The sequence below is a fragment of the Globicephala melas genome, chromosome 1 (assembly GCF_963455315.2).
Source record: "Globicephala melas chromosome 1, mGloMel1.2, whole genome shotgun sequence".
Lineage (NCBI taxonomy): Eukaryota > Metazoa > Chordata > Mammalia > Artiodactyla > Delphinidae > Globicephala > Globicephala melas.
The window spans coordinates 73582062-73595190 of record NC_083314.1 but is presented as its reverse complement, the minus strand read 5'-3'; the positions used below and the strand labels follow the sequence as shown (position 1 = coordinate 73595190).

General features: G+C 40.4%; 1 protein-coding gene across 3 annotated transcripts in view; it reads left to right on the top strand.

Moving 5' to 3' along the window:
• LOC115844741 (T-cell surface glycoprotein CD1b-2) overlaps positions 1-8742 on the top strand; it is a 40454-nt gene extending 31712 nt beyond the window's left edge. Inside the window, exons 1-6 of one of the 3 annotated variants that reach the window (XM_030842157.2) lie at positions 4462-4579; positions 4834-5100; positions 5780-6058; positions 6279-6557; positions 7035-7128; positions 8031-8742. In XM_030842157.2, coding sequence (XP_030698017.1) covers positions 4519-4579; positions 4834-5100; positions 5780-6058; positions 6279-6557; positions 7035-7128; positions 8031-8052 — 1002 coding nt within the window. In that variant the 5' untranslated portion in view covers positions 4462-4518 and the 3' untranslated portion in view covers positions 8053-8742. Of the gene's footprint in view, positions 1-4461; positions 4580-4833; positions 5101-5779; positions 6059-6278; positions 6558-7034; positions 7129-8030 lie in introns of those variants that run through there. The other 2 variants (XM_070046427.1, XM_060286452.1) reach the window with 2 other exon arrangements.
• The last annotated feature ends 4387 nt before the right edge of the window (positions 8743-13129 follow it).

Genomic DNA, 13129 nt, shown 5'->3' with positions numbered 1-13129 from the left:
ATGTGAAAACACTTAAGGGACTTAAGAGACTATTAAATTACAGAATGCACCACTAAGGTAGGACATAGACACTTAACAAAATATTCCAAAGCAGGAATACTCTCAGCTCTCAGTGAGGATTAGATGAAGGATTAATATGATCATCTAACTTCTCTCACTTCTTTAGGTTCAATGATTACAGTTACAGTACTCTCTTGGAAAACAGTTAAAGCCTAACAGTGTTTCCAAGATCACTAACTGTCCCTAATTTTCTTTTTTTTTTTTTAACATCTTTATTGGGGTATAATTGCTTTACAATGGTGTGTTAGTTTCTGCTTTGTAACAAAGTGAATCACTTATACATATACATATGTTCCCATATCTCTTCCCTCTTGCGTCTCCCTCCCTCCCACCCTCCCTATCCCACCCCTCCAGGCTGTCACAAAGCACCGAGCCAATATCCCTGTGCCATGCAGCTGCTTCTCACTAGCTATCTACCTTACTACGTTTGTTAGTGTGTATATGTCCATGACTCTCTCTCGCCCTGTCACAGCTCACCCTTCCCCCTCCCCATAACCTCAAGTCCGTTCTCTAGGAGGTCTGCGTCTTTATTCCTGCCTTACCCCTAGGTTCTTCATGACATTTTTTTTTCTTAAATTCCATATATATGTGTTAGCATACGGTATTTGTCTTTTTCTTTCTGACTTACTTCACTCTGACAGACTCTAGGTCTATCCACCTCATTACAAATAGCTCAATTTCGTTTCTTTTTATGGCTGAGTAATATTCCATTGTATATATGTGCCACATCTTCTTTATCCATTCATCCGATGATGGGCACTTAGGTTGTTTCCATCTCTGGGCTATTGTAAATAGAGTTGCAATGAACATTTTGGTACATGACTCTTTTTGAATTTTGGTTTTCTCAGGGTATATGCCCAGTAGTGGGATTGCTGGGTCATATGGTAGTTCTATTTGTAGTTTTTTAAGGAACCTCCATACTGTTCTCCATAGTGGCTGAACCAATTCACATTCCCACCAGCAGTGCAAGAGTGTTCCCTTTTCTCCACACCCTCTCCAGCATTTATTGTTTCTAGATTTTTTGATGATGGCCATTCTGACTGGTGTGAGATGATATCTCATTGTAGTTTTGATTTGCATTTCTCTAATGATTAATGATGTTGAGCATTCTTTCATGTGTTTGTTGGCAGTCTGTATATGTTCTTTGGAGAAATGTCTATTTAGGTCTTCTGCCCAGTTTTGGATTGGGTTGTTTGTTTTTTGTTATTGAGCTGCATGAGCTGCTTATAAATTTTGGAGATTAATCCTTTGTCAGTTGCTTCAGTTGCAAATATTTTCTCCAATTCTGAGGGTTGTCTTTTGGTCTTGTTTATGGTTTCCTTTGCTGTGCAAAAGCTTTGAAGTTTCATTAGGTCCCATTTGTTTATTTTTATTTTTATTTCCATTTCTCTAGGAGGTGGGTCAAAAGGATCTTGCTGTGATTTATGTCAGATACTTAATATTTAAAAGACACAACAGAAGTGACAGTAAATTTCAATTTTTAAAAAGCTGACAAACAAGGATATATTGTACAACACAGAGAATATAGCCAATATTTTATAATAACTATAAATGGAGTGTAACCTATAAAAATTGTGAATCAGTATGCTGTATGCCTGTAATTTATATAAAATTGTACATCAACTATACTTCAATTTAAAAAAAGCTAGATAAAAGCTAGATAAAAAGCTAGATAAAAAATTCTAGAAATAATACATCATCCAGAGAAATAATTTAAAAATGATCATTTTATTTAGAGAACATGGAAAGATAATCCAGTCTGTTGTCCAGCATAAGTTGATCAGAATTGTTTTTCTTTTTTACTGATTGCTGAGAAAAAAAACTTTATGTATTCTATGGGTTTGGGCAAATATAGAGTGGCATATATCCATCATTATAATGTCATATAGAGTATTTTCACCATCCTAAAAATCCTCTGTGCCCTACCTATTCATGCCTCCTCTCCTGGAACCACTTTTTTGATATTAATTTCTTGGATTGGGCATTCCAAATTAATTAGAATATTTTCAATGCCAAACTCATGTGAGGCAAACCTGTGATTAAGAAATTTCATAAGAATAATTTAAGAAATTCCTAGGCAGAGCATAAGGTAACCATAACATTCCTTGTTATTTCCCTGTTCAGTTGGATGGATTTTTTTTTCTGGTCCAGTTTCACTGAGGGTGTAGTAGAAAGTCTCATGACAACCTGCATTTTTTTTTTGGTGGGGGGGGGTGATCTCAAGACATTACCTCTTCACCCATGTGGCTACTGTAGACAAAAGCCTTGGGAACCAACCCTCGACAATGCCCTGGGAAGCTTCTATTTCCCTCTCTTGTTTTCAATGTCTTATTTGATTTGCTTCTTGAAGACTTTCTTATCATCTTGTAAGGTCAGCATATACATGTATAAATAATTTATAAAACTATAGCTTACCTGGCATATCGCTGTCTTGTGGTAGTTTTTTTCTTGTTCATTTCTTGGCTTCTATTTTGCAAAAAAAAAAAAAAAAGCATCTTGCCTGTTGTTCATATATTTACACAAAGAAATCTAACGGTCTAATGATAAGGCAATGCTTTATGTTTCAAAATTTAGCCAAGGTGGTGAGCAGCACTTAGAATGAATGGATAAATTAGGGAGGAGTGGTGACAAAATAGAGATGAGACCTTGGGGACTCAGATTAAGGGTAAATAGAGAACATTATGGAGCCATAGAAAAGTAAGAAATGAGGCCCAGGAGGCACAGAAAGAAAAGACTATGTAAATAAAAACGAATGTGAACACAGACCGAGTCAAAGAATGTTAAAGTTGAAGCAGAATTGGAGAATGTCAAGTTCTTTTAGTCCAATCATTTTGCAGTGGGAGAAATTGAGACCTAGGGCAGTGATCAATGCATTCTAGTAAGTGATTTACCCTAGATCTCAGGGTGGGACCCTTCCTACTGCTGTAGGTGTGAGATGAGGGAGGACACAGGACAGAGGCAGGGACTGCTGCTGGGAGCCAGAAAGTGGAGAGAATAGCTTGAAGACGAGCTAATGGGGAAATGAAAGGCCAAGTAAAAGGCATGTTGTGGAAGGCAGTGGGGTTTCTAGAATAGGGAAGTGTGCAGAGGGTGAGGTTTCTGCTGACAGAGAGGGGATGAGGGGTAGAGTGTGACACTGGGGCAAGGACAGGACACTGGAGTGCTGAGGACAGTGCTCTCTAGCAGGAAAACCACCCACTGAGGTGAGCTTGGGGGAGGGCCAGGTAAGAGCCCAGGGAAAGGCAAGCATGAGGATGCCTGTGGCCTGCGCACCAATGGGGTGAGAAGAGGGAGCTTGGGGAAGGCTGGTGACAGAGGAAGAGCACTGGGCTCCCCCAGGACAGCCAGGACCCTCAGCCAGGCTGGATTCTAATCAGAGGATGTCCCACCCATCTCAGATTATTCTTTGGGGGTCCTGTGTGTCTAGAGGGCCTATATAACCATCTCCTTCTCTCTCTATTGCATGTCATACAGATTTCAGACTCTTGCATTTATGTTCATAAGTGTTCACTGGTACAAATTGTCTTGTCAATTTCCCTTTTTCACAGATCCCACTGCTTTCACCTCCCCCACCCTTTTTCTTGTAGAATGATATATCTATATGAGCCTTTTTATATAAAATTGACATACATAGTAGGAGTTTGGATTATTTTTCATGAAAGTAATTGAAATATTTTAAGCATCAGCTTGACATGATCAGGTGTACATTTTTATAGCAATTCTGAACCAGAGTGCTGAACAGATGGGGAGAGGGTTTGGATTGCGCTGCACGAATAAGGGCTTGTGGCAGTGACCTGGGTCACATAGGATGAAAGCATTTGGCATTTGGGTCCCAGAATCAAATACGATAAAGCAGTGATTTAAATGCTTTGCATGCATGTAAATGATTGTCAACACACACCCACACTCAGAAACCATAATGTGGGTTAGAGAGACTAGGTAAGAGGGATGAGATAAGAAAGAGGGGCCATTGAGAACGTTGGGAAGAGGTAATGGCAAAGTGCCAGAGGAAAGGGGCAGTGAGGAGGGAGGTCCAGTTGGGTGTATAAACCAAAGGAATTCTTCTGGATTAAAAGAGACTGGAAGCAGAGCAATTGTTTAATATTACCCTCTTATTTAACAGATGTGGAAATAAAGGATTGGGGAGGTGAGATAACCTTTTAACATCACACGGGAGCTTTTCCGAAGTAATAAATATGAAGAAAGCTGAGGTCAAGGAGAACAGCTGGAAGCCAGAGACTTTAAAAAAAATCTGCAAGTCAAGGGCTGGAGCGGAAATGAGAGGCAGAGTGGGAGGACAGAGCTGTAGAAGACACAGTATTTCTGTGACGTGCAGTGTGGGTGAGGAAGAGATTTGTCAGTTGGCAGAGAGAGGAAGTCACTATAGAGTACTGAGAAAAAGGTTTGCTGAAATTAGAGATCAAACAGCACCTCTGAGGGTCAGAAGTTCCCAATGAAATGCTGCTTCTGCCACTTCTATTGCTAGCAGTTATCGTCCCAGGTGGTGAAAATGAGGATGGTAAGAGGAACTCTGGAAGCTCCCAGAACAGGTGCAGGGGGTCTGGATGAAAGCATGCTGCACCGATCACTAAGGGTCAGGGCCCTCGTGTCTCCAGCCCTCTCCCCCCATTCTGGAGGTTGGGGATGGAGCTAGAAGCCTTGGGGCAGGAAAATGTCTTAGGCTCTGTGTTGTTGTTCAGACTCTGGGTTCTTTATCATTTCATCCTGATTCTTTCTTTCTCCTCACTCTTCTTATCCTTCCACCACCCACAGCCTTCCAGGGGCCAACCTCTTACCGTATTATCCAGACTTTGACCTTTGCCAACGGCACCTGGGCACAATATAAAGTCTCAGGCTGGTTGGATGATTTTCAGATTCATGGCTGGGACAATGACTCGGGCAAAGCCGTTTTCCTGAAGCCCTGGTCAAAGGGCAACTTCAGTAATGAGGAGTTGATTGAGCTGGAGGACCTATTCCAAGCCTACTTCATTGGATTCACCAAGGAACTGCAGGACTATGTCAGTAAAGTCCAGATTGAATGTGAGTACAGTCCTCTGCTCCGGGGAGATTCCCAGTGGTTTTTCTCTCTCCTGGTTAAGGCTATTACTCTCTTGGATCTTGGTTCCATCCTCCCACTTTACCCAACTGCATGCACACACTTCTCCAGAGTAGTCTCCAACTCTGACTCCACACCTCCAACAAGTATCCCAGATTCTTCCTGTTTCTTGCACCCCTGTGTGATAAATGAAGATCCCCCTTTGTAACCATCTCCTGGTTTGTTTGTGCATAACTGGCTTCTCTCTAACCCCAAGGACAAAGCCCTCAATTCTCTACTCTGTGCCTGAGTGAACTGAAGTGTGACTTCCTCCTCCTCCAATCCGTCTCCTCAAGCATCTCCTGCCTGATCCCTTCTCTCAGTGTAACTCTCCCCTTCACCCTGGGATGCTGTACTCCTGAGTCCATCACAAGCTGCTCCCCTTCTCCCCTCATGCCCACCCTACAGCCTTACAGCAGACCGTCCCCACCATTTATGACATGCATACTTTTCCCCAATGCTCTTCTTTCTGGAAAGGCTCTGAATACTGCAATTAGTTTTTGAGTCATCTCACATCTCAGACCTTTCTCCCACCCCCCAAATCCAAAGCCCCACGTCCTTTCCCCATAACTTTCTTTCTTGTTTGCTTTTTAGTAACTTTGTCCCTGTTTTCCTTGTATCCAGACCCCTTTGTGATCCAGTGCATAGGAGGCTGTGAGTTGCATTCTGGGAAGTCCATAGGAAGCTTTTTGAGGGGAGCTTTAGGAGGACTGGATTTCGCGAGCATTAAGAATCATTCATGTGCACCTGCCCCAGAGGGCGGCAGCAGGGCGCAGCAGTTCTGTGCATTCACCTCTCAGTACAAAGGCATCCAGGGTATCATAGAGACGCTCCTCTCAGACACCTGCCCTCGGTTTCTCCTTGGTGTCCTCGATGCAGGGAAGGCCGAACTACAGAGGCAAGGTTAGTTCTTTTCTCTTCATAAGACTTTTCTATTTCATGTCCTGCCACCTTCTTTGAATTCAAGAGTAGGAGGTACCTAAGGAGAGAGGGGCTTAATCAATAAATGATTTGATTCCCCTAAGAGTAGAAGAGGTCACTGTCCAAACCTGTGGGTTTCTGAATGCCTATGCTCTAGATTAGAGTCATAATCTGACAGTCTCCCTGCCTCTTCCTGCCCCAGTGAAGCCCGAGGCCTGGCTGTCCAGTGACCCCAGTCCTGGGCCTGGCCGTCTGCTGCTGGTGTGCCATGTCTCAGGATTCTACCCGAAACCTGTGTGGGTGATGTGGATGAGGGGCGAGCAGAAGCAGTCTGGCACTCGGCAAGGTGATACTGTGCCCAATGCTGATGGGACATGGTATCTCCGAGTAACCCTGGATGTGACGGCTGGGGAGGAGACTGGCCTGAGTTGCCGAGTGAAGCACAGCAGTCTAGGAGACCAGGACATCATCGTCTACTGGGGTGAGGAAGGACTGGGGCCCAGCTGGGAATGGGAGGAGATGGTCCTCAAGCACAGAGGAGGGGACTGGGAAAATGGAGGGATTTGATGGATGAGATAGGGAGGGACGGGGGGGAGAAAGGAATGGAGAGAGGGAAGGAGAGAGAGAGAGACAGAGAGTCAGAGAGAGAAAAAGAGACAGAGAGACAGAGGTTGAGATTTATTCCTGGGACTACAGTTCCAAGAGGAATGAAAATAGATGATCTAAGGTATAGAAGAGATAAGAATGAAGGACTTATAGACTGGGTGGGATGGGGTAAGAGGGAGAGGCAAAGGGTGGCTGTGAATATATGATATCCAGGAATATGAGAGAGAGAATCACAGATGCCTATGCATCAGAAGCTGATAGTGGTGGTGCTGACACTCGGGTGGGTAACAAAGCCAGGAGAACTAGAGAATGGGTTTGAAGTGACATCCCTGTGTCCTCTCCCAATTGCCAGGTCACCCCACCTCCGTCAGCTTGATATTTTTGGCAATATTAGTGCCCTCCTTGGTCCTTTTGATATGTCTTGCATTACGGTTTTTGAGGCGCAGGTGAGTTTTCCTTTTTAATCTTTCTTTTTTGTCCATCCTCTCACTCTTTCCCTCCATTTTATCTATTACATATTTTAGCCTCAGTATTTCCAGCAGACCCTTTCCCCTTTCTTCCCCACTCCCATCTTTAGGTAAATCTATTTTTAAAAAATATTTATTTTTTTATTTGATTTTGCCGGGTCTTAGTTGCAGCAGGCGGACCCCTTAGTTGCAGCACGTGGATTCCTTAATTGAGGCAGGTGGGCTCCCCAGTTACGGCTCATGGGCTCCTTAGTTGTGACATACAAACTCTTAGTTGTGGCATGCGTGTGGGATCCAGTTCCCTGACCAGGGATTGACCCAGGCCTGCTGCATTGGGAACACAGAGTCTTATCCACTGCGCCACCAGGGAAGTCCTGATAAATCTATTTTTAAAAAATTGTGGTAAAATATACATGAGTTAAAAACTTACTGCATTAGCCATTTTTAAACATACAGTTTAGTAGTATTAAGTACATTCACATTTTGTGCAACCTATCTCTAGACCTTTTTTTATCTTGTAAACTAAAACTCGGCCCATTAAACCACATTCCCCATTCCTTGCTCCCCTAGTCCCTGGCAACCACCATGCTACTTTCTGTCTATATGAATCTGATTACTCTAGGTACCTCATATAAATGGAATCATCACTATTTGTCTTTTTGTGACTGGTTATTCCATTTAGCATAATGTCCTTATAATTCATTCATGTGGTGGTATATATTAGAATTTCTTTTCTTTTTAAGGCTGTTTTGTTTATCCGTTCATCTGTCAATGGACATTTGGGTTGATTCTACCTTTTGGCTATTGTGAATAATGCTGCTATGAACATGGTGTACAAATATCTCTTATGTAGAACAATTTTTTGCTTGTGATCTTAACAGGTCCTTTCAGAGTATCTCATGAGCCCTCACCATGTCTCCATTTCCATTTGGGATCAGTAACCAGGAGTCCAGAAACTCTGTCAGCCCAGGAGTCAATCTCATCATATTTCATCAAATAATCATCAGATTTGGACAAATCAGAGTGCCCATAGTTTGTAAGATTAAATCACAATTTATACGCAGAAAAATAATTAAAAATTGTTATTATGAGACAATATCAATAGTAGGAGCCACTCAGATTTCATAGATGTGAGGTGAGAAAGAATATACCTCGGAATAAGTGACATGATGTCCATGACTTAACAGTGACATCCCTTTGGCTTCTTATTTGAACTCTTTTGTTGTGATTCTGCTGAAATATCATTTGTTAAAGTGAGCTAACTATAATTATGCTGAGATAATTGTATTTGCAGAGATGCTGAACTATTTTAACATAATATCTCTGTCTCTGCTTGGATGATTTTCTAACCACGAGGGCCAGCTGAGCAGCTTCTTTCTCCAGGAGGCCTTCTTTAGTGCTACAGTGGAAGTAACCCTCCCTTGTGTGGTGTCATGCTGAGATCCACATTACTCTGTACCCACAACATTGCAGTTCTTTTTGTTTTTCTTTTCTTTCTACTTATAAGTTCCTTGAGAGAAAGGTTTGCTCTAGATGGATCCCAGGCAAGATCTCTCACTTGCATATGTGTTTGTTTAATAAAATAATCTAAGTTGCTATAACTGCCACGTTAATGGTCTTTTTTTTTTTTTCAAAATTATCTCCTTCCTTTTTTTCCTCTTTAGTTGATATTCTAGATTTTCCTCCTATTGAGATATTCTCACATAGCAAAAAATATCACGCTCTCCTTGTTTCTGCCCTGAGCTCCTCTGGAGAAAACCACTTCTGCCCATATTATAACTATAGTTTACATATAAAGATTAATCAGAAAAGGATCCTGTTTCTCATTTTCCAGTGAGAATGCATGAGAGGCAGGATGGGTGAGGAGTAATAGTGCAGATGGGTTGTTAAATATTCAAGCAAAGAGTCAAGAGGGCTTTTCTTGCTCTCAGGGACTTTGATATCTGTGGTTTATCAAGTCAGTTACATTGTTGACTTTATGTTTATTGATTCTTTTGCTTATTCCACAGTTTCCTAGAAACCTCATTTAAAAAATCCAAACTCATTTAATTAAAAGAATAGGAAGGGAGAAGAGGGGAGAATTTGGGTATATATATATATAAATTTTATTTTACTGTTTGTGTTTAATGCAAATCAATTCCATAACATGAGAAGTTACTATGAACCAAAGCATAAATACACAAACACAATATACAATCCAAAATAGATGTACAGCATTCAGGTATGAAACAAAAGAGAAGGTTCGTTCACACACATAGTAGCTTGAGATCTGTTGGATATGGTTGTTCCAGTGTAGATTTCTAAAGATGGAAAAAAATGACTTTGGTTATCAAGACTATTGTGGCCATATTAGATTTTGGAACATCTAAGCATCAGTGTGTGATCATGCGAACAAAAGACTTAGGGAGTGTCTATTTTTAAAAAGGTTTCCGTGCATCAAGGCAGTTGTGAAAAGATTTACTTTCCAAAATCAAGCCCACTTTAGGCTTAGGACCAGGTTCTAACTATCTAAAAATATTGATTGATAACAGAAAGTGTTCCAAAGGTGGCTATTCAGTTTTAAAAAAAGTATTTACAGAAAAGAGTATAAAAGTTTTTCTGAATTTAATGTAAGCAAGCTTCCAGTCTTCCCTTGCCAAATATATTTGATGTATAGTTTAGCTCCTTCACATATTTGCTTTTTTAATTTCAAGATTTGTCAATCTTACCTTCAAAACAGATCATTTTTTAAACTGTAAAAAGTATTCGACATTATGCAGAAATAAAAAGCATTTTGAAATTAGTTGAGATCAATATAATTCTACTCTTTGTTATCTGTTTAGCTAAATGAATCTAGTGCTCTTTTTGAATAAGAATAGTTGATAAGTATAGAAGCAAAATGTACTCATTATGCCTGGATTTGGGGTAGATTCCGATCCATCATTGCCCTGGTGCATATCAATGACTATATAAAAATTCAAATGCAATGTCAAACCCAATCCCCAAGGGAAAGATTTCAGTTCCCAAGAGAACAGCGATAGCTTAACATAAAGCTTTCTCTAGGGTACATCAGCATTAAATTAGTACTGCTGAAACAACACATTGAGGATTTACAGTAGCACCTGGAAGTTCCTTCTAATGTACATATAAATAGAATCACAGCTTTCTGTTTTACCTCATTGTTTTATGGCCTTATAAATTTAATGAGCCAAATGAAAACTGAATCTCTGTTCTACATCTCATTCTTTATCTCTACGTAAGATAAAATCTATTCTTTCAAGGTAGAGTTTTATGTGTCCATACTTCTTAAGCCACATTTGAGGAAATCATCTCTTAACTAATTTTGGATGTTGTCTCTCTTCATCTTGTACAGGAAACTCCAGCAGGTTTAATATTAGCATTCATCATCTAGTCAAACCCTTCACATGCTCTTCAAACCAATCAAATTTGGGATCCCCAGCAGTTTCTGTCAATAAAATAAGGTGTGGAACTAGCAGATTAATTCAATGAAGACCTGTTTTCTTTTTTCCTTTGTCACACTGGATGTCTGGATGCCATCTGAATTGGGTTTAGAGGATGGAGAAGTATAGATGTTTCTTGGCCTGAATCTCTTAACAATAGAGATGTAGAAGGGAGAGCGAGATCACCAAGAGACTGGCTGTTGACTGCAGAGCACAGTCATTTGCCTTGGTGGTGGCATTCGCTGGATTGGGGGCAGCTGAGGTATGCTGGGAGGAGTTTCTTGAAGGTGTTACAACAGTTGTTTGATTTGAATAAATCTGCGTAGGTAAGAGCAGTGTCAGAAGCAGCAGCCCCAGTCCGAGCCTGGCCACCATCGCTCTGCCCATGTCCGCTCCGCCGGTGTGCAGCGCGTCTCCCTGGATGCGGGGTGCGTGGAGGACCGCTGGCTCCGGGCAGGCGCAGGCAAGGTCTGGGTATATTTTTTGAAGGACTTAGGAAGGGAGGTCAGAGCAAGCGGAATTTTTCGGAAGCCAGGGGTACTGGAAGCAGTTCTCCCACCTGGACATTTTAGAACAACATGGACTTTAGGATTTGGGCAGGGTAGGAAATGACTGAAGACATAGTTTTTTCTCTCTGCATTAGCACGGCTGTTTATTTCTCCAGGATGCATTAAACTCCAACTCATCTTACAGAGCCAACATGCTGTCCTATGCTTCACTGCACCTTCAGCTACAGGCCAGGGCCCTGATTAGAGTGTTTCTTGGAGTGTTGACTATGGACCACCAGCAGGAGTAGTACCTGTGAGCTTGTTAGATGAAGACATTTTCAGGCCCCACTCTAGACTTACTGAGTCAGAAAATCCTGGAATGGGAACTAGAATGCTGTGTTTTAATTAGTCTTTTAGGTTATTCAGATGAACATTTAATTTTAAGAAACTCTTGTCTAAAGATTTCTCAGGCTTTGGACTGTTGACACTTTGGGCTGCATAATTCTTTTTTTTTTTTTTTTTTCATTTTCCACCATTTACTCTTGTTATCAAAAATAGTTCAACTCTTCTCGCAAAACAAAAACAAAATAGTACATACTGGACACATACATCACATTTTTCTTCCTATGGCTTTAGCCCACCCCCACCCACCAAAAGAGACAAAAAAAAAAAAAAAAACCCAACAACAACAACAAAAACAACTCTACCTGACCACATTCACAGAAAATGACACCAGGATACACTACAAAACAGAAGGTGTCATCTGCTCTGTGTCCAAAGGTTTCTTCTCCATGTCTTATACTAGGTGAGTAACCATCATTGAACATGCTGTGTGCCAAATCAAAACATAACTTCAACATATGTCAGATCTCAGGAGAGATGGTAGTAGAAACGTAGTAGAAACTGAAAATTTTCCAGCAGTATTTTTCTTTAAATAAGCACTGTCAAAGCAGCAACTCTTCTTTTAAATCATAAGGTCATTTCTTTACAACCTAGTCAGTCTTTGTTTTATTTGGGCTGTGCTCTTTCAAGCAACTGACTAGATTTCCCTTCAACAGAATATTGTGACTCACTTATCTCCCCCATAAAAATTACAGGGAAGAAGTGCATTTAAACTGAAACATAGTTTGTGCTTTACATGCAAAAGAGTATTCTAAAGAATATCCTCCTAGCTTCAAACCCAACTAAACGCACAGGCTTCATAAAAAGGCATTTTTATTAGGCCTCTATAAAGAAGTCTCCACAATGAATAGCACCCTAAAAAAAAAAAAAAAAGGAAAGAAAGAAAAAAGCATATTCAAAATAAAGTCTGTGGCAAACAGAGGAAACGAAAATCACTTTGAAGTGGCCAATGGCGATAGGTATAATGCATAAATCTGAGTAACTTTTGGAGCATTATTCTAAAATTATTTTAAATAAATCCCAATTTCTAAATAAAACATTTAAATAATTTTTTAAAAAATTCTGTCACATACCATAGTCTAAATTCAATTACCTTCAGAATAGAACTGTTCTCCACTTCATTTATCTTATTAGAACATTGCTCAAAGTGAAGGATTTGTTTTTTTCCCTAGAAATGAGTCAGACTTAACTAAAAATGGGGATCAACTCAGAAGAGTTTTGTGGCATAAACAGCTAAAAACATCTGCAGTCTGACAGAATTTGTTTGTTCACTTTTAAAAGACAGATTTCTTCAACATTCTAATGAGGGGCAATTTTTCTTTCATAATACTGCTGATTTAAGAACTGCTACATACACCAGTAGCCAATTTTCATGATTAGAAATGGTATTATGTCAGCACAAAGGTTGAGCTGGACACATCAGCTTTTCAACAGGAGAAACATCAATGGCATCTGAAGGTAGCACTGAGTCTCCTGAACAAATTAATGGCTACTTTTTCACAAAATATGAGCACAATCTTTATGGACTGACTAGATACCACTTCCTTACATTTAATCATAAACTTTGATTATGCACAAAGCATGACCATAAACAGTGAGGTTAATGTTATTTTCCTTGTCAAAGTTCGTTTTGTATAAATCAGTTGCATC